Source organism: Oncorhynchus nerka, linkage group LG20 (assembly GCF_034236695.1).
Source record: "Oncorhynchus nerka isolate Pitt River linkage group LG20, Oner_Uvic_2.0, whole genome shotgun sequence".
Taxonomy (NCBI): Eukaryota; Metazoa; Chordata; class Actinopteri; order Salmoniformes; family Salmonidae; genus Oncorhynchus; species Oncorhynchus nerka.
Window position 1 is genome coordinate 16927913 of NC_088415.1, and position 20873 is coordinate 16948785.

Here is a 20873-nt window from a genome sequence, read left to right on the forward strand (position 1 = left end):
AGGAACACTGTCCCTCTCAGACAGGGGGTGAGTCAGGAACACTGTCCCTCTCAGACAGGGGGTGAGTCAGGAACACTGTCCCTCTCAGACAGGGGGTGAGTCAGGAACACTGTCCCTCTCAGACAGGGGTGAGTCAGGAACACTGTCCCTCTCAGACAGGGGTGAGTCAGGAACACTGTCCCTCTCAGACAGGGGGTGAGTCAGGAACACTGTCCCTCTCAGACAGGGGGTGAGTCAGGAACACTGTCCCTCTCAGACAGGGGGTGAGTCAGGAACACTGTCCCTCTCAGACAGGGGGTGAGTCAGGAACACTGTCCCTCTCAGACAGGGGGTGAGTCAGCTAGCCTCAATCAATTAAGAATTTAAGCATCAATCAACATTTTGTGAAGTACTTTATGAATATGATTTACTGATGGTTACTAGCAGTGTATTGACTACAGGTTGAATTTAAACTCTTAAACTTCTGGATACGCTAATTAGCATTAGCTTGTGAAACTACTGCTAACCTACCACTGGCTCCAGGTCATCTATAAGTCTTTGCTAGGTAAAGCCCCGCATTATCTGAGCTCACTGGTCACCGTAGCAACACCCACCCAGAGCATGCGCTCCAGCAGGTATATTTCACTGGTCCCCAAAGCCAATTCTTCCTTTGGCCGCCTTTCCTTCCAGTTCTCTGCTGCCAATGATTGGAACGAATTGCAAAAAGAGACTTATCTCCCGCTCTAACTTTAAGCATCAGCTGTCAGAGCAGCTGATCATTGACCAACCGATCATTGCACCTGTACACAGACCATCTGTAAATAGCCCAACCAACTACCTCATCCCCATATTGTTATATATTTTTGCACCCCAGTATCTCTACTTGCACCTCATCATCTGCACATCTATCACTCCAGTGTTAATGCTAAATTGTAATTATTTCACCACTATGGCCTATTTATTGCCTTACCTCCCTAATCTTACTACATTTGCACACACTGTGTATATAGACTTTTTATTTTGTGTTATTGACTGTATGTTTGTTTATCCCATGTGTAACTCTGTTGTTTTTGCCGCACTGCTTTATATTGGCCAGGTCACAGTTGTAAATGAGAACTTGTTCTCAACTGGCTTACCTGGTTTAAAAAAAGGTGAAATAAATAAAATAAAAACTCTGGTTAAGTATCCCTTGAACTAATTTAGAGTTACTGCACATGCTGGGATTTCAAAGGATTAGTCTAATTCTGAGTCTGTTGTCTTTCCACAGTGGCCTTATAAGGGCCGTCCAGAGGAGAAGTCTAATTCTGAGTCTGTCTTTCCACAGTGGCCTTATGAGGGCCGTCCAGAGGAGAAGTCTTTCCTCTATGAGATTGTGGCCAACAAATTGACCGGCATCGATGTGGACAAGTGGGACTACTTCGCCAGGTGAGTTCCCCAGTTGGAGTTGATCTCTCTCTTAGAAACCATCATCAGTTACTGGAGTAAGCTATATAGAGTACCACAGTATGTGTCATAATACCCATAAAACCTAGCGGTCAAACAGGGAAATGGTTCCAATCATTTTTCCCCATAGGGGATTTTAGAAACACTTAAAATAAGGGCTGTGTTTCCTGTATTCTTACCCTGGTGTGGCGTTTTGATAACCATGTAAAGCTCTCGGACAAGGTGACTTTTATCAACAGTCGGCTCTAAATACAGGGAAATATATTGATAAGTCACCCTGTCCTCGAGAGATTTACACAGTTATCAGAACGAAACACAGCCCTTTAAGTGTTTATAAAATCACCTACAGGGAAATATATTGATAAAAGTCACCCTGTCCTCGAGAGATTTACACAGTTATCAGAACGAAACACAGCCCTTTAAGTGTTTATAAAATCCCCTACAGGGAAAAATGATTGGAACCATTTCCTTGTTTGACCATTAGGTTTCATGGGTAATATGACCCCTCCACTGTGGGGCTCTATTAGAGATCTAACCATACATAGGACCACTGGTGTACACTACCGTTCAAAAGTTTGGGGTCACTTAGAAATGTCTTTTATTTTTAAGAAAAGCAAAAAGAAATGTCCATTTAAAATAATATCAAATTGATCAGAAATACAGTGTAGACATTGTTAATGTTGTAAATGACTATTGTAGCTGGAAACGGCGAATATTTAACGGAATATCTACATAGGTGTACAGAGGCCCATTATCAGCAACCATCACTCCTGTGTTCCAATGGCATGTTGTGTTAGCTAATACAAGTTTATAATTTTAAAAGGCTAATTGATCATTAGAAACCCCTTTGCAATTATGTTAGCAAAGCTGAAAACTGTTGTGCTAATTAAAGAAGCAATAAAACTGGCTTTCTTTAGACTAGTTGTGTATATGTAGCATCAGCATTTGTGGGTTCGATTACAGGCTCAAAATGTCTCCATTTTTTGATTTCACCTTTATTTAACCAGGTAGGCCAGTTGAACAACTTCTCAACTGTGACCTGGCCAAGATGAAGCAAAGCAGTGCGACAAAAACAACAGAGTTACACATAAACAAACGTACAGTCAATAACACAATCGATTATTTATATGTACAGTGTGTGAAAATGTAGAAGATTAGGGAGGTAAATAGGCCGCAGAGGTGAAATAATGACAATTTACCATTAACACTGGAGTGATAGATGTGCAGATGATGATGTGCAAGTAGAGATACTGAGGTGTAAAAGAGCAGGAAGATAAGTAACAATATGGGGATGAGGTAGTTGGGTGTGCTATTTACAGATTGGCTCTGTACAGGTACAGTGATCGGTAAGCTGCTCTGACAGCTGATGCTTAAAGTTAGAGAAGATATTGAAGTCTCCGGCTTAAGCGATTATTTTTTTTGCAATTCGTTCCCGTCATTGGCAGCAAAGAACTGGAAGGAAAGGCGACCAAAGGAAGTGTTGGCTTTGGGGATGACCAGTGAAATATATCTGCTGGAGCGTGTGCTACGGGTGGGTGTTGCTATGGTAACCAGTGAGCTGAGATAGGCGGGGCTTTACCTAGCAAAGACTTATAGATGACCTGGAGCCAGTGGGTTTGGTGACAGATATGTAGCGAGGGCCAGCCAATGAGAGTATACAGGTAGCAGTGGTGGGTGGTATATGGGGCTTTGGTGACAAAACAGATGGCACTGTGATAGCTTACATCCAGTTTGCTGAGTAGAGTGTTGGAGGCTATTTTATAAATGACATTGCCGAAGTCAAGGATCGGTAGGATGGTCAGTTTTACGAGGGTATGTTTGGCAGCATGAGTGAAGGAGGCTTTGTTGCGGAATATGAAGCCGATTTAAGTTTTGATTGGAGATGCTTAATGTGAGTCTGGGAGGAGTGTTTACAGTCTAACCAGACACCCAGGTATTTGTAGTTGTCCACATATTCTAAGTCCGAACCATCCAGAGTAGTGATGGTAGGCGGGCGGGAGGGTGCGGGCAGCGATCGGTTGAAGAGCATGCACGTAGTTTTACTAGCATTTAAAAGTAGTTTGAGTCCACGGAAGGAGTGTTGTATGGCATTGAAGCTCGTTTGGAAGTTTGCTAACAGTGTCCAAAGACGGGCCAGATGTATACAGAATGGTGTCGTCTGCGTAGAGGTGGATCAGAGAATCACCTGCAGCAAGAGCGACATCATTGATACAGTGAGGGAGAAAGTATTTGATCCACTGCTGATTTTGTATGTTTGCCCACTGACAAAGAAATGATCAGTCTATCATTTTAATGGTAGGTTTATTTGAACAGTGAGACAGAATAACAACAAAAAAATCCAGAATAACGCATGTCAAAAATGTTATAAATTGATTTGCATTTTAATGAGGGAAATAAGTATTTGACCCCTCGGCAAAACATGACTTAGTACCTGGTGGCAAAACCCTTGTTGGCAATCACAGAGGTCAGACGTTTCTTGTAGTTGGCCACCAGGTTTGCACACATCTCAGGAGGGATTTTGTCCCACTCCTCTGCAGATCTTCTCCAAGTCATTAAGGTTTCAGCTCCCTCCACAGATGTTCTATGGGATTAAGGTCTGGAGACTGGCTAGGCCACTCCAGGACCTTAATGTGCTTCTTCTTGAGCCACTCCTTTGTTGCCTTGGCCATGTGTTGTCATACTGGAATACCCATCCACGACCCATTTTCAATGCCCTGGCTGAGGGAAGGAGGTTCTCACCCAAGTTGTTAATTAAAAAAAAAATGTTTTACCTTTATTTAACTAGGCAAGTCAGTTAAGAACCAATTCTTATTTTCAATGACGGCCTAGGAACAGTGGGTTACCTGCCTGTTCAGGGGCAGAACGACAGACGACCTTGTCAGCTCTGGGATTTGAACTTGCAAACTTCCAGTTACTAGTCCAACGCTCTAACCACTAGGCTACCCTGCAGCCCCAAATTCTACGGTACATGGCCCCATCCATCGTCCCTTTGATGCGGTGAAGTTGTCCTGTCCCCTTAGCAGAAAAACACCCCCAAAGCATAATGTTTCCACCTCTATGTTTGAAGTTGGGGATGGTGTTCTTGGGGTCATAGGCAGCCTTCCTCCTCCTCCTCCAAACATGGCGAGTTGAGTTGATGCCAAAGAGCTCCATTTTGGTCTCATCTGACCACAACACTTTCACCCAGTTGTCCTCAGAATCATTCAGATGTTCATTGGCAAATTTCAGACGGGCATGTATATGTGCCTTCTTGAGCAGTGGGACCTTGCGGGCGCTGCAGGATTTCAGTCCTTCACGGCGTAGTGTGTTACCAATTGTTTTCTTGGTGACTATGGTCCCAGCTGCCTTGAGATCATTGACAAGATCTTCCCGTGTAGTTCTGGGCTGATTCCTCACCGTTCTCATGATCATTACAACTCCACGAGGTGAGATCTTGCATGGAGCCCCAGGCCGAGGGAGATTGACAGTTCTTTTGTGTTTCTTCCATTTGCGAATAATTGCACCAACTGTTGTCACCTTCTCACCAAGCTGCTTGGCGATGGTCTTGTAGCCCATTCCAGCCTTGTGTAGGTCTACAATCTTGTCCCTGACATCCTTAGAGAGCTCTTTGGTCTTGGCCATGGTGGAGAGTTTGGATTGATTGATTGCTTCTGTGGACAGGTGTCTTTTATACAGGTAAAAGATGAGATTAGGAGCACTCCCTTTAAGAATGTGCAATTAAAACGGTACCATAGAGGCACAGAATAAGTTAGAGGAAAAACAAAAAGAAATGGAGGAACTTATTCAAGAAAGATCCAGTGTAATAGATTATACAAATAAAGTGAACTGGATGGAATATGGGGAAAAATGCACCAAATTCTTTTTCAATCTTCAATATAGAAATTCTACCAAAATGTTTTTATTAAAACTTGTTACAAATGATGGCGTCACGCATGATTCACCAAATTATATTTTGAAAGAGGAAGTAAAGTACTTTAAGAATATGTTTTCATTTCAGGCTCCTCCATCTCCACTAACTGAAACTAATTGTATGGATTTGTTTTCCTAATAATATTGTAAAATTAACATCTGTACAGAGACTCATGTGAAGGCCAAATTACAGAGGAGGAACTGCTTGATGCAATTGGGGCCTTTAAGGATGGGAAAACTCCAGGGCTGGATGGCATACCAGTGGAAGTATAAACAACTTTTTTTATATCCTCAAAGGACCATTATTAGCATGTTTTAACCACTCCTATATAAATGGTAGATTATCAGACACGGAACAAGAAGGTCTGATATCATTATTACTGAAACAGGACCCAAGTGGTATATATAAAGATCCAGTCCATTTTTAAAAAATGGAGACCTCTTACACTTCAGTGTTGTGATGCAGAAGTCCTCGCAAAATGCTTGGCTCATAGAATTTAAAAAATATTGTCAGATATTATTCATCCTAATCAGACAGGTTTTTTACATGGACGATACATTGGAGATAATATAAGACAAGTATTGGAAACAATAGAATACTATGAAATATCGGGGACACCAGGCCTGGTTTTCATAGCTGATTTTGAAAAGGCTTTTGATAAAGTACGACTGGAGTTTATATATAAATGCCTAGAATATTTCAATTTTGGGCAATCTCTTATAAAATGAGTTAAAGTCATGTATAGTAACCCTAGGTGTAAAATAGTAAATAATGGCTACATCTCAGAAAATGTTAAACTCTCTAGAGGAGTAAAACAAGGTTGTCCACTATCGGCATATCTATTTATTATTGCCATTGAAATGTTAGCTGTTAAGATTAGATCAAACAATATTAAGGGATTAGAAATCCGTGCCTTAAAAACTAAGGTGTCATTGTACGCTGATGATTCATGTTTTCTTTTAAAACCACAATTAGTCTCTCCACGGCCTCATAGAGGATCTAGATACCTTTTGCTATTCTCTCTGGATTAAAACCAAATTATGATAAATGTACTATATTACGTATTGGATCACTAACAAATGCACATTTTACATTACCATGTAGTTTACCAATTAAATGGTCTGACGGAGATGTGGACATACTCTGTATACAAATCCCAAAAATAAATGATCTCACTCCAATAAATTTTTATAGAAAGTTGGCAAAAATAGATAAGATCTTGCTACCATGGAAAGGAAAATACCTGTCTATTTGTGGAAAAATCACCCTGATTAACTCTTTAGTCATATCACAGTTTACCTATTTGCTTATGGTTTTGCCTACACCTAGTGACTTGCTTTTTAAATTATATGAACATAAAATATTCAATTTGATTTGGAACGGCAAGCCAGAAAATTTAAAAGGGCCTATTTATATAACGAATATGAATTTCGGAGGGCAGACATTATTAAATATTAAAGCATTAGACCTCTCACTAAAGGCATCAGTCATACAAAAGTTACACTTAAATCCAAACTGGTTCTCTAGTAAATTGGTACAAATGTCTCATCCTATGTTGTCACGGTGCTAACTGTTGCCCGTCGCCTGCAGTAAAAGCCTCTATCCCGTTTTCTGGATAGGCAGAGTTCATTAGGATTTTAGTCACTTCGGCGCAACGAGGGCCTTGCCGTGCGGCCCTACCAACCCTTCTATATATTTGTAATGGCCCTTCGCGTGAGTTGGGTTTGTTCCTTCGTTCACGTTGTCACTCCCTTATTTCCTGGTCTAGTATGGGGCCTTGGATAGATGAGTACTTTATTACTTTATGTTTATAGTCTCTTCCTATACTCCCTTACCTTGTGTCTTCCTCTTTTATATATCAATACCTAATAACTTATTTTCTGTTAGTTATTATGCTGGTCAGCTAGTAGTCACTGGGAAACTAGTATTGCTATATGTATTTGACTTTTCCAAAGATATATTATTGTCTACACAATGAAATATTCTTTAGTGCAATCACTTTAACCTATAACCAGGGTCACTTTCTGTTCAGTGTCAAAGGCGTTTGATCTCCAGATCATTAATCTGGCCTAGTTGTCAAAGTTTCAAGCTTTTATTAAGTCACTCTGTTTTTTGTGTTATACACGTTATTACAATTCAATGGTTATACAGTCCCAATACATCAATAATGCCCAATCAATCCTTAATGCGCTATGCTATGCCAAATAATATTGCAAATGTAAATCGCTTAACACACTTCTTATAACTCTTAAACAAAGCAAAAAAACATATATTTACCTTGAAGCTCTATTCCCTTGGTCCTTCCCCAAACTGCTCTTTATAAGAGTAGTCATATATTTACCTTGAAGCTCTATTCCCTTGGTCCTTCCCCAAACTGCTCTTTATAAGAGTAGTCATATTTTTGCAGCCCCCACTGTTTATAATACTATAATTTTCTTATGTAGTCCGAATTTCCTATGGTTCCACTTTTTACTGCCTACTGTTTAGATATTGATTCCCTTTTATCGACCCTCTGCTACTACGAGGCTTACTTATTTCTGGGCTTTTTCCATCTTGCCAAACTGCAATTTTCACTGACACACCCAAGATGGAACTTGTTGCTCCCAAGAGTTCTCTACGCCTGAAGTTCTCTCTTATTCTCTTATTATTTTTATGTGGTGTGAGCTTCCAGTGTACAACACAATTCTTAAGATGTACCAGTCAATAGTTTGCTCGTGCCTTGATGTCAAAGTAGTCAATACAAACAGAGTATAGTAAAAGTAATTCACCTTGTCTGATTATTCTCTATGATGTCCAAATGGGTTGAGGATCATGCCTAGGCACTGATCTCTCCTCCTCTTATACCTCTTTTAGACACTCAGTTTGGGGGAAGATGTTCGGGAGTGCAATCTTAACACAGTGTGCCATTACATTATGTCCTTGCCACTTTTTGTTGCCGCGTGCTCAAGATTTTTTATTTATTTTATTTTAACTTTATTTAACTAGTCAAGTCAGTTAAGAACAAATTCTTATTTTCAATGACTGCCTAGGAACAGTGGGTTAACTGCCTGTTCAGGGGCAGAACGACAGACTTGCCAGCTCGGGAGTTTTTGAACTAGTCCAACACTCTAACCACTAGGCTACCCTGCCGCCCCAGATTAAGTAGCACTTAGTCCAATGTTAGTTCCTTCAGCACTGATGCCCATAAGTATTCTTCTGTTGGGGCGTTGGTTTGGTATGTCTGTTCATACCACTCCTCCTCAGTCTTTCTGTAGGTTGGTTCTTGTTTAACCTGTTATGGCTGCATCCCTTTGTTCTCAATTTCCGCCTGAAGACATACGCTAATCTATCTGCCTGTAGTTCAACCCCAGTGCCACGGATATGCATATTATTGGTATCATTTGAATGGAAACATTCTGAAGTTTGTGGAAATGTTAATTGAATGTAGGAGAATATAACACAGATCTGGTGGAAGAAAAGAGAAAGAAAGAGCATACGTTTTCTGTTTTTATTGTTGTAGCATCATCTTTCACATGTACTAGAATAGCCACACAGTCGGATAGGATGCTGGAGATAATTTTGATGGATAACACAAGAGGGAAACTGTAGGTGTGCAAAGTTTCAGACTGATAACTTCAGGAATGGGTGAGCAACATGACATTTAGCATGAAGTCACCCAGGTGTCCCACACAAGTTGCCCAAATGTACCCAAGTGGCCGAAATGGTGAAATGACCTATACCTATATACAGCAGTGCAAATAACTATATACAACATATCAAAAAGCACTTCTAACACACACACAAAAAAATGTTTTTTTTTTTTTTCAATTTATAAAATATGTCCCAAAACATGTCCCATAGCAGTCTCTTTCTGATGTAAAGCAGAGGCAAACTGAACAAGTGGTGCAGTTCATGCGACACAGAACACAACGACGCCTCCATGCTGTGCCCTTTTGGCCCTGAGGCACAGTCATGCCTGCAGTAATGAACTGTGGCATATGAACACCACTGGGGGCAGAGGTAGAGCAGGCAGCTTGGCACCGGGGGCTCCCAGTCGGAGTCGCTATCACTGTGAAAGAAAACATTTAAAAAATATTTGTATTGTATGAGCCTTTTATCATCACATAAAATTAACAGATATGTATTGTATAGAGCAGAGGGAACAGTCACTAAGGTGAAGTGCTGTTCCATTCAACTCCGGCCATTGTTGTGGGCCTGCCCTCCCCTGAACAGCACCCAATGGCTATTTCATATGGAAATGAAGAGGAGTAGCAGGCGCAGTGGCCATGTGTGTTTGCTGTTCTACTCCATATATATATATATATATATACACACACACACACACCTAAACAAACCAACACACACACCCAAACAAACCACACATTTCATTGCAAATTTGTAAAAAAATATATTTATATTTCATAAAACGGCATTAGCACTTACCCGTCCAGAAGTACGTCCAGAAGTACAGCTCCTCAGTTCCTGATTGAACCATAACACTCAAAGATTCCTCAAACAAAAAATCTCTCACCTTCACTTTTTTACTTTCACTTTAGACTTTGACTTCGCTTTTCCTGATTTATTCGCCATGATATCTTCAATGAAATCGTTGAAAATACAACTTTCCGAAATACAGCTGCGCATAACAAGCCTCACAGCAACTCCTCTGATCGTCAAGGTGAGAATGGAGTTTGTTACCCATGCGATATCAAACAAGGAATGGTGCTCCAACCCAAAACCATTACATACTGGCGTTTACCTCAGCTCATTGGCTATCTACCCAGCTAGATTTCAAGAAGATCGGTGGTCAAGAATGTTTAATGTTACAAAGTTGTTTAATGTTACAAAGTTGTTACAAAGTTGTATTTTTTTCTGAAATTTCCCCTGATGTTGATCCCTGTACAGGGTTCGCAGCCATAACAGGATTTATGCCCAGTACTTGTAGTTCCTGTGCATTTGGCTCCCTCTGCTGGTCACTTGCTGTTGTGGCAGTTTCTTTCATTCCTCAGTCAATAGTTGGTCTTAGAGCCCATGAATGTGGCTCTGGATCTGGACCGGCCACTGAGGGAGGGGTCTGATCTTTTTTGGCTTTTGCCACAATGTTCAAGAAGGGCCTTTTCCCCTTTATTCAGATTACACCGGCCCACGTTCGATTGATCCCAGCTCTGTAGATTCTGCTGTGAGTCAGAGTCATTAGATCATTTATTTTGGTATTGTCCATATGTAGCTCGTTTTTGGTCACAGGTCCAGGAATGGCTGAAGAATTGCAACATTTGCCTAGAACTAACGCTGCAGACAGCAATACTGGGTGATTTGAAAAGCCATAATCAATAATATAATAATTATTTTAGCAAAAATGTTTATTTTTCATTTATAATCTGTAGAAGCTATGAGAATAGGAAGGTTCAAGTCATTTGAAGCATCACAGCACAGTTGAAAAATATATGGCAAATAGAGATCTAAAATGGATGATGTTGAGAGATAGATGGGAGAGGTTGAATGGAGCTGAAGGGTGGGACTAGATGATGTTGAGAGATGGATGGGAGAGGTTGAATGGAGCTGAAGGGTGGGACTAGATGATGTTGAGAGATAGATGGGAGAGGTTGAATGGAGCTGAAGGGTGGGACTAGATGATGTTGAGAGATGGATGGGAGAGGTTGAATGGAGCTGAAGGGTGGGACTAGATGATGTTGAGAGATAGATGGGAGAGGTTGAATGGAGCTGAAGGGTGGGACTAGATGATGTTGAGAGATGGATGGGAGAGGTTGAATGGAGCTGAAGGGTGGGACTAGATGATGTTGAGAGATAGATGGGAGAGGTTGAATGGAGCTGAAGGGTGGGACTAGATGATGTTGAGAGATGGATGGGAGAGGTTGAATGGAGCTGAAGGGTGGGACTAGATGATGTTGAGAGATAGATGGGAGAGGTTGAATGGAGCTGAAGGGTGGGACTAGATGATGTTGAGAGATGGATGGGAGAGGTTGAATGGAGCTGAAGGGTGGGACTAGATGATGTTGAGAGATAGATGGGAGAGGTTGAATGGAGCTGAAGGGTGGGACTAGATGATGTTGAGAGATGGATGGGAGAGGTTGAATGGAGCTGAAGGGTGGGACTAGATGATGTTGAGAGATAGATGGGAGAGGTTGAATGGAGCTGAAGGGTGGGACTAGATGATGTTGAGAGATAGATGGGAGGGGTTGAATGGAGCTGAAGGGTGGGACTGGATGATGTTGAGAGATAGATGGGAGAGGTTGAATGGAGCTGAAGGGTGGAACTAATTGACCGGTGGAAATATGGTCTGATTAATCCAACATGTAGGACACACAGGCTCTGTAAAATGTATTTATATTCAGAACTTTTGTGAAATAGCACAGTTACAAATAGAAGTCAAACTGGATGGACATCAGAAATGGAGGAAGGACTAAAAACAAACACAAAAATAACTATTCTAAAATAGACTGTCTGTAAAAAGTGGATAAGATGTATAAATTGAAGGTAAAAGCAGAAGTGTTTATTAGTTTACTCCAATTGGTGGAAGGGCTTGCGGGGTATATTATTTAAAAAAGTATGTATATCTATATAGGTATGTATGGATATATATATTTACCAAAAACATATATGGGGGTTTGGAAATGATGCAGACAATTACATTGATGGAACCAATATTCTTTCTGCAATATTTAGCTGATCCGCCAACAATATAAAAATGTGCACCTAATCTCAACTCGTTACCTGTATAAAAGACTCCTGGGAGACAGAAATCTTTCTGATTGAGAGGGGGTCAAATACTTATTTCCCTCATTAAAATGCAAATCTATTTATAACATTTTTGACATGTGTTTTTCTGGATTTTTTGTTGTTATTCTGTCTCACCTTTCAAATAAACCTACCATTAAAATTATAGACTGATCATTTATATATACACATATACACTGCTCAAAAAAATAAAGGGAACACTTAACCAACACAATGTAACTCCAAGTCAATCACACTTCTGTGAAATCAAACTGTCCACTCAGGAAGCAACACTGATTGACAATACATTTCACATGCTGTTGTGCAAATGGAATAGACAACAGGTGGAAATTACACGGTGCTTTCACTCTAGTGGTAGCATGAGACAGAGTCTACAACCCACACAAGTGGCTCAGGTAGTGCAGCTCATCCAGGATGGAACATCAATGCGAGCTGTGGCAAGAAGGTTTGCTGTGTCTGTCAGCGTAGTGTCCAGAGCATGGAGGCGCTACCAGGAGACAGGCCAGTACATCAGGAGATGTGGAGGAGGCCGTAAGAGGGCAACAACCCAGCAGCAGGACCGCTACCTCCGCCTTTGTGCAAGGAGGAGCACTGCCAGAGCCCTGCAAAATGACCTCCAGCAGGCCACAAATGTGCATGTGTCTGCTTAAATGGTCAGAAACAGACTCCATGAGGGTGGTATGAGGGCCCGACGTCCACAGGTGGGGGTTGTGCTTACAGCCCAATACTGTGCAGGACTTTTGCCATAGCCAGAGAACACCAAGATTGGCAAATTCGCCACTGGCGCCCTGTGCTCTTCACAGATGAAAGCAGGTTCACACTGAGCACATGTGACAGAGTCTGGAGATGCCGTGAAGAACGTTCTGCTGCCTGCAACATCCTCCAGCATGACCGGTTTGGTGGGGGGTCAGTCATGGTGTGGGGTGGCATTTCTTTGGGGGGCCGCACAGCCCCCCATGTGCTCGCCAGAGGTAGCCTGACTGCCATTAGGTATCGAGATGAGATCTTCAGACCCCTTGTGAGACCATATGCTGGTGTGGTTGGCCCTGGGTTCCTCCTAATGCAAGACAATGCTAGACCTCATGTTGCTGGAGTGTGTCAGCAGTTCCTGCAAGAGGAAGGCATTGATGCTATGGACTGGCCCGCCCGTTCCCCAGACCTGAATCCAATTGAGCACATCTGTGACATCATGTCTCGCTCCATCCACCAACGCCAAGTTGCACCACAGACTGTCCAGGAGTTGGCTGGGAGGAGATCCCTCAGGAGACCATCCGCCACCTCATCAGGACTATGCCCAGGCATTGTAGGGAGGTCATACAGGCACATGGAGGCCACACACACTACTGAGCCTCATTTTGACTTGTTTTAAGGACATTACATCAAAGTTGGATCAGCCTGTAGTGTGGTTTTCCACTTTAATTTTGAGTGTGACTCCAAATCCAGACCTCCATGGGCTGATAAATTTGATTTCCATTGATCATTTTTGTGTGATTTTGTTGTCAGCACATTCAACTATGTAAAGAAAAAAGTATTTAATAAGAATATTTCATTCATTCAGATCTAGGATGTGTTATTTTAGTGTTCCCTTTATTTTTATATATATATATGAGGTCTGGACAACAGGCCCTGTGATTTGACACACTGAACTCTGTCTGAGAAGTAGTTGGTGAACCAGGCGAGGCAGTCATTTGAGAAACCAAGGCTATTGTGTCTGCCGATAAGAATGCGGTGATTGACAGTTGAAAGCCTTGGCCAGGTCGATGAATACGGCTGCACGGTATTGTCTCTTATCGATGGCGGTTATGATATTGTTTAGGACCTTGAGTGTGGCTGAGGTGCACCAGTGACTAGCTCGGAAACCAGATTCCATAGCAGAGAAGGTACGGTGGGATTTGAAATGGTCGGTGATCTGTTTAACTTGGCTTTTTAAGATTTTAGAATGGCAGGGCAGGATGGATATATAGGTCTATAACCTTTTGGGTCTATAACAGAGTGTCCCCCTTTGAAGAGGGGCATGACCGCGGCAGCTTTCCAATCTTTGGGGATCTCAGACGATATGAGAGGTTGAACAGGCTAGTAATGGGGTTGCAACAATTTCGGTGGATAGTTTTGGCAGAAAGAGGGTCCAGATTGCCCGCATTCAGGGCTCCAACCACCCAATTTATAATAGGAAAAAAGTGCACTTTGGGAAACTTTCCATCTATAATCTCTCTCCCTCTCTTTCTTTCTCAAATAGGTTTTATTGTAGTGCAGAGGAAATTAATACAAATGTACATCTTGTTTAGTGAGCTCGTTTTAAAAAAAAAACATGTTTTACTTAAATGACAACAGGAACATACAATTACGTCAGGAGTATAACGACAGTACAGCAGTTTAAACCCATTTAAACCAAATGGATACTTAAGCAGTATTAATAAAGGAAAGGACCCAGACTGAAGACCAAACCAACACTCTCTTTCCCTCCCCATAGGGACTGCTACCACCTGGGCATCCCGAATAACTTTGACTACCATCGCTTCCTCAAGTTTGCTCGTGTGTGTGAGGTAGATGGGAAGAAGCAGATCTGCACCAGAGAAAAGGTGAAGGCTTGGCCCTAGATTTCACCTCTCATTCATTCCCTTCATTGTTATGTTTTCATTTACCTTTTCATTCAACTTGGTGAAGTAATGAGGTATTAGCCTAGTTTAGTGGTGATGTAGACTAGGCCCAGCTATCGACTAGTGTCCTGTCTAGGGGGTGTACTTGTACATCAAGCTGCCTCACACTACAGAATCAGGAGATGGGCTCCTGCCCTATGGGCTGCTCGGACAAGGTCACTTCCGTTACCAGTGATATCCATGTGTGTTGTCCACATACAGGAAGTGGGTAATTTGTACGACATGTTCCACACACGCAGCTACCTCCACAGAAAAGCCTACCAGCACAAAGTGGGACACATAATAGAGACAATGTAAGTGCTCTCACATCAACAGCTATTCATTCTACTGTTAAATATCTAGCTGACTTACGATCTCTTATATAGTCATACATACAGGTTCTCAGACATTCAGGTGCTTTTCTGCTGTATGTTATGGGTTAAAAATGACATGTTTGATTTAAGTGCGTGTGTGCCTGTCTGTATTGATTCAGGATCACAGAGGCCTTCATCGAGGCAGAACCCCACATCAAGATTCAAGGTTCAAAGGGAGAAATGTTCACCATCTCCACAGCAATACATGACATGGAGGCCTACACTAAACTCACTGGTCAGTTCAACCTCATAGAAATATAATATGTAGAATGGCTCTGGTCTTGTCTACTCACTCTCATTATATGGTTCAAACCTCTTTGGTTGTCAGGGTTTTTTTTCTTTCTAGATGTCATGGCTTTCCTAACAGGCTGGGTTTGCCAGACCTGGTTCTCTGTCACGTTCATGTCCATAATCACTGCCTGGGTTTGGTTTGCATAAATAACCTCTTCTCTTCCCACGCTCCTTGTCTCTCTCCTGTCTCCTCTCCTGTCTCCTCTCCTGTCTCCTCTCCTGTCTCTCTCCGTCTCCTCTCCTGGTCTCTCTCCTGTCTCTCTCCGTCTCCTCTCCTGGTCTCCTCTCCTGGTCTCTCTCCGTCTCCTCTCCTGGTCTCTCTCCGTCTCCTCTCCTGGTCTCTCTCCGTCTCCTCTCCTGGTCTCTCTCCGTCTCCTCTCCTGGTCTCTCTCCGTCTCCTCTCCTGGTCTCTCTCCGTCTCCTCTCCTGGTCTCTCTCCGTCTCCTCTCCTGGTCTCTCTCCGTCTCCTCTCCTGGTCTCTCTCCTGGTCTCTCTCCTGGTCTCTCTCCTGTCTCTCTCCGTCTCCTCTCCGTCTCCTCTCCTGTCTCTCTCCGTCTCCTCTCCTGTCTCTCTCCGTCTCCTCTCCTGTCTCTCTCCGTCTCCTCTCCTGTCTCTCTCCGTCTCCTCTCCTTGTCTCTCTCCGTCTCCTCTCCTGGTCTCTCTCCGTCTCCTCTCCTGGTCTCTCTCCGTCTCCTCTCCTGGTCTCTCTCCTGTCTCCTCTCCTGTCTTCTCTCCGTCTCCTCTCCTGGTCTCTCTCCTGTCTCTCTCCGTCTCCTCTCCTGGTCTTCTCTCCGTCTCCTCTCCTGGTCTCCTCTCCTGGTCTCTCTCCTGGTCTCTCTCCGTCTCCTCTCCTGTCTCTCTCCGTCTCCTCTCCTGTCTCTCTCCGTCTCCTCTCCTGTCTCTCTCCGTCTCCTCTCCTGGTCTCTCTCCTGTCTCTCTCCGTCTCCTCTCCTGGTCTCCTCTCCTGGTCTCTCTCCGTCTCCTCTCCTGGTCTCCTCTCCTGGTCTCTCTCCGTCTCCTCTCCTGGTCTCCTCTCCTTGTCACTCTCGGTCTCCTCTCCTGGTCTCTCTCCGTCTCCTCTCTCCTGGTCTCTCTCCTGGTCTCTCTCCTGGTCTCCTCTCCTGGTCTCCTCTCCTGGTCTCCTCTCCTGGTCTCCTCTCCTGGTCTCTCTCCGTCTCCTCTCCTGGTCTCTCTCCTGGTCTCCTCTCCTGGTCTCCTCTCCTGGTCTCCTCTCCTGGTCTCCTCTCCTGGTCTCCTCTCCTGGTCTCCTCTCCTGGTCTCTCTCTCCGTCTCCTCTCCTGGTCTCTCTCTCCGTCTCCTCTCCTGGTCTCTCTCCTGTCTCTCTCCGTCTCCTCTCCTGGTCTCTCTCCTGTCTCCTCTCCTGTCTCTCTCCTGGTCTCTCTCCGTCTCCTCTCCTGGTCTCTCTCCGTCTCCTCTCCTGGTCTCCTCTCCTGGTCTCTCTCCGGGTCTCTCTCCGGGTCTCTCTCCTGGTCTCTCTCCGTCTCCTCTCCTGGTCTCTCTCCTGTCTCCTCTCCTGTCTCCTCTCCTGGTCTCTCTCCGTCTCCTCTCCTGGTCTCTCTCCGTCTTCTCTCCTGGTCTCTCTCCTGGTCTCTCTCCTGGTCTCCTCTCCTGGTCTCTCTCCTGTCTCTTCCCCTCCCCTCTCCATGTAGACCATGTGTTTGAGCAGATCCTGTACTCATCATCCTCTGAGCTGGCAGAGGCCAGAAAGATCCTCTACAACATCACCTGCAGAAACCTCTACAAGAATTTGGGACAGACCCAAGCCAAGAAACATGTGGTGGTCTCACAGGTGTGTGTGTGTCTGGGGGATGGAGGGTGGATATCCTCTCATGGCTTTTTTAGAAGATCCATATTATGTGCCTCTCCTCCTCTTTTCTCGCCCAGGAACAGCTCCAGGAATGGGCAAGGGACTTGGCGATATGCAGGCCTGAGAAAGACCTCCAGGGCGTCACTCTAGAGCCAGGGGACTTTGTAGTCAATGTGAGTGTCCAGTCTTTTCACCTCACTCAGGGAACTGATCGAAGACACAGGTCACATAACAAGCCCGTCTATAGATAACCTTTATTACCGTTGGCTTTATTGGAAATATGTCAATCAATAAAATGTATTTTTATAAAGCCCTTTTTACATCAGCAGTTGTCACAAAGTGTTTTACAGATATTCAGCCTAAAACTATAAAGAGCAAAGCAATACTGATGTAGAAGCACGGTGGCTAGGAACAACTCCCTAGAAAAGAAGAAACCTAGAGAGGAACCAGGCTCTGTCCTCTTCTGACTGTACCAGGTGGAGATTTAAGAGGACATGTTGCCATGAAGGCCAGATTAACCACCATCAGTTTTTTTGGGGGGGTTATTAAACAACTAATTGACCAACGTTGGTTTAATAACTTGATTTCCATTTAGTTCTATGTTTTTTTTAGAGAGAAATCAAATCCTTTCAATGAAAAAGCTCAAATATTTTTCGTCATTATTTCATAATGCATTTGTTTTACAAAAATGATGGAAAACCATAATAACTGAACCGACCTAGAAAAGCACTAATCGCTCAGCAATACTCTGCCTCTTTATCTATCTCTCGCTCTCTCTTTCTGTCCCTCTTTCTTTCTCTTCATCAGATCATCAACATGGACTGGGGTATGAAGGAGAAGAACCCCATCAACAACATGCGTTTCTACTGTAAGAATACCCCAACCAAAACCACCCAGATCAGCAGGAACCAGGTCAATACTACAATTCACGCTCAAATCTTTTTAGAAATAGTCTGTTCTTTTTGGATCTTGAAAACATTCTTTTACATGATTGTTCTCCCCTGTAGGTGTCTCAGATGCTGCCAGATCAGTTTGCTGAGCAGCAGATCAGGGTCTACTTTAAGAAGAGAGATGAGAAGACCGTGGAGGCAGCTAAGATTAACTATGTCAAGTGGTGCATGGACAACAACTTCTCCAAGCCTCAGGTCAGGAGGCCTCTTATCTCTTTCATTTACAGTATGGATCTCTATCTCAAACTGTTAGCGTTGTGGAGAAAATCAAATGTATTTATATAGCCCTTCTTACATTAGCTGATATTTCAAAGTGCTGTACAGAAACCCAGCCTAAAACCCCAAACAGCAAGCAGTGCAGGTGTAGAAGCACGGTGGCTAGGAATAACTAGGAAGAAAGAGAGGCCAAAACCTAGGAAGAAACCTAGAGAGGAACCAAGCTATGAGGGGTGGCCAGTCCTCTTCTGGGTGTGCCGGGTGGAGATTATAACAGAACATGGCCAAGATGTTCAAATGTTCATAAATTACCAGCATGGTCAAATAATAATAATCACAGTAGTTGTCGAGGGTGCAGCATGTCAGCACCTCAGGAGTAAATGTCAGTTGGCTTTTCATAGCCGATCATTAAGAGTATCTCTACCGCTCCTGCTGTCTCTAGAGAGTTGAAAACAGCAGGTCTGGGACAGGTAGCACGTCCGGTGAACAGGTCAGGGTTCCATAGCCACAGGCAGAACAGTCGACAGATGATGACATTTGAGTGCAAGGCTAAGCCAGCTAGCTATGACCAGCTTACCTGCACCACACATAATCAATCAAAAACATGCTTTCATGAAGTCCATCAGCCAGGTCACAAAGTGATTATACAAGAACCCTGCCAAAAACACCAAACGGCAAGTAATGCAGATGTAGAAGCACGGTGGCTAGGAACAACTCCCTAGAGAGGAACCAGGCTCCTAGGGGTGGCCAGTACTCTTCTGGCTATGCCAGGTTCATAGATGACCAGCAGGGTCAAATAATAATAATCACAGTAGTTGTCAAGGGTGCAACAGGTCAGCACCTCAGGAGTAAATGTCAGTTGGCTTTTCATAGCCGATCATTCAGAGTTAGAGACAGCAGGTGCGGTAGAGAAAGAGTCGAAAACAGCAGGTCCCTGGACAAGGTAGCACGTCCGGTGAACAGATCAGGGTTCCCTAGCCACAGGCAGAACAGTTGAAACTGGAGCAGCAGCACGACCAAGTGGACTGCGGACATCAAGGAGTCATCAGGCCAGGTAGTCCTGAGGCATGGTCCTGGGGCTCAGGTCCTCCGAGGAAAGAGACAGCAAGAATTAGAGGGAGCATACAGGACACCGGATAAGACAGGAGAAATACTCCAGATATAACAGACTGACCCTAGCCCCCCAACACAAACTATTACAGCATAATTACTGGAGGCTGAGACAGGAGGGGTTGGGAGACCCTGTAGCCCCATCCAACTATACCCCCGGACAGGGCCAACCAGGCAGGATATAACCCCACCCACTTTGCCGAAGCACAGCCCCCACACCACTAGAGGGATATCTTCAACCACCAACTTACTACCCTGAGACAAGGCCAAGTATAGCCCACGAAGATCTCCCCCACGGCACGAACCCGAGGGGGGAGCCAAACCGGACAGGAAGATCACGTTAGAGACTCAACCCACTCGAGTGACACACCCCTCCTTGGGACGGCACGGAAGAGTACCAGTAAGCCAGTGACTCAGCCCCTGTAATAGGGTTAGAGGCAGAGAATCCCAGTGGAAAGAGGGGAACCGGCCAGGCAGAGACAGCAAGGGCGGTTCGTTGCTCCAGAGCCTTTCCGTTCACCTTCCCACTCCTGGGCCAGACTACACTCAATCATAGGACTTACTGAAGAGATGATTCTTCAGTAAAGACTTAAAGGTTGAGACCGAGTCTGTGTCTCTCACATGGGTAGGCAGACTGTTCCATAAAAATGGAGCTCTATAGGAGAAAGTCCTGCCTCCAGCTGTTTGCTTAGAAATTCTAGGGACAATTAGGAGGCCTGCGTCTTGTGACTATAGCGTACGTGTAGGTATGTACGGCAGGACCAAATCAGAGAGATAGGTAGGAGCAAGCCCATGTAATGCTTTGTAGGTTAGCAGTAAAATCTTGAAATCATCCCTTGCCTTCACAGGAAGCTAGTGTAGAGAGGCTAGCACTGGAGTAATGTGATCACATTTTCTGGTTCTAGACTAGATTCTAGCAGCCGTGTTTAGCACAAACTGAAGTTTGTTTAGTGCTTTAGCCGGAGAGTAGAGCATTGCAGTAGTCTAATCTAGAAGTGACAAAAGCATGGATTCATTTGTCATTCATTTGGATTAAGTTTCATATTTTTGCAATGTTACTTAGCTGGAAAAAAACCTCTCCGTGTAGACCAATTTGGGTTTCCAATCTCTCCAAAAGAATGTGGTTATCGATGGTATCAAAAGTAGCACTAAGGTCTAGGAGCACGAGGACAGATGCAGAGCCTCGGTCTGACGCCATTAAAAGGTCATTTACCACCTTTGAGTGCAGTCAGTGCTATGATGGAGTGTAAAACCAGACTGAAGCGTTTCGAATGTTGTTAGTGTTCAGGGATGCAGTGAGTTGCTGTGCAACAGCTTTTCTTTTATTAATTGAGAGGAATGGAAGATTCGATATAGGCCGATAGTTTTTTATATTTTCTGGGTCAAGGTTTGGCTTTTTCA

At 43.8% G+C, this 20873-nt stretch overlaps 1 protein-coding gene across 2 annotated transcripts in view; it reads left to right on the forward strand.

Annotated features, from left to right (window-relative positions):
* LOC115101994 (deoxynucleoside triphosphate triphosphohydrolase SAMHD1-like) overlaps positions 1-20873 on the forward strand; it is a 38458-nt gene that overhangs the window by 15399 nt on the left and 2186 nt on the right. The window contains exons 8-15 of one of the 2 annotated variants that reach the window (XM_029621464.2): positions 1304-1404; positions 14538-14646; positions 14926-15017; positions 15197-15312; positions 17039-17178; positions 17280-17369; positions 18004-18108; positions 18204-18341. In XM_029621464.2, the coding sequence (XP_029477324.1) occupies positions 1304-1404; positions 14538-14646; positions 14926-15017; positions 15197-15312; positions 17039-17178; positions 17280-17369; positions 18004-18108; positions 18204-18341 (891 nt within the window). Of the gene's footprint in view, positions 1-1303; positions 1405-14537; positions 14647-14925; positions 15018-15196; positions 15313-17038; positions 17179-17273; positions 17370-18003; positions 18109-18203; positions 18342-20873 lie in introns of both variants that reach the window. The other variant, XM_029621463.2, reaches the window with a different exon arrangement.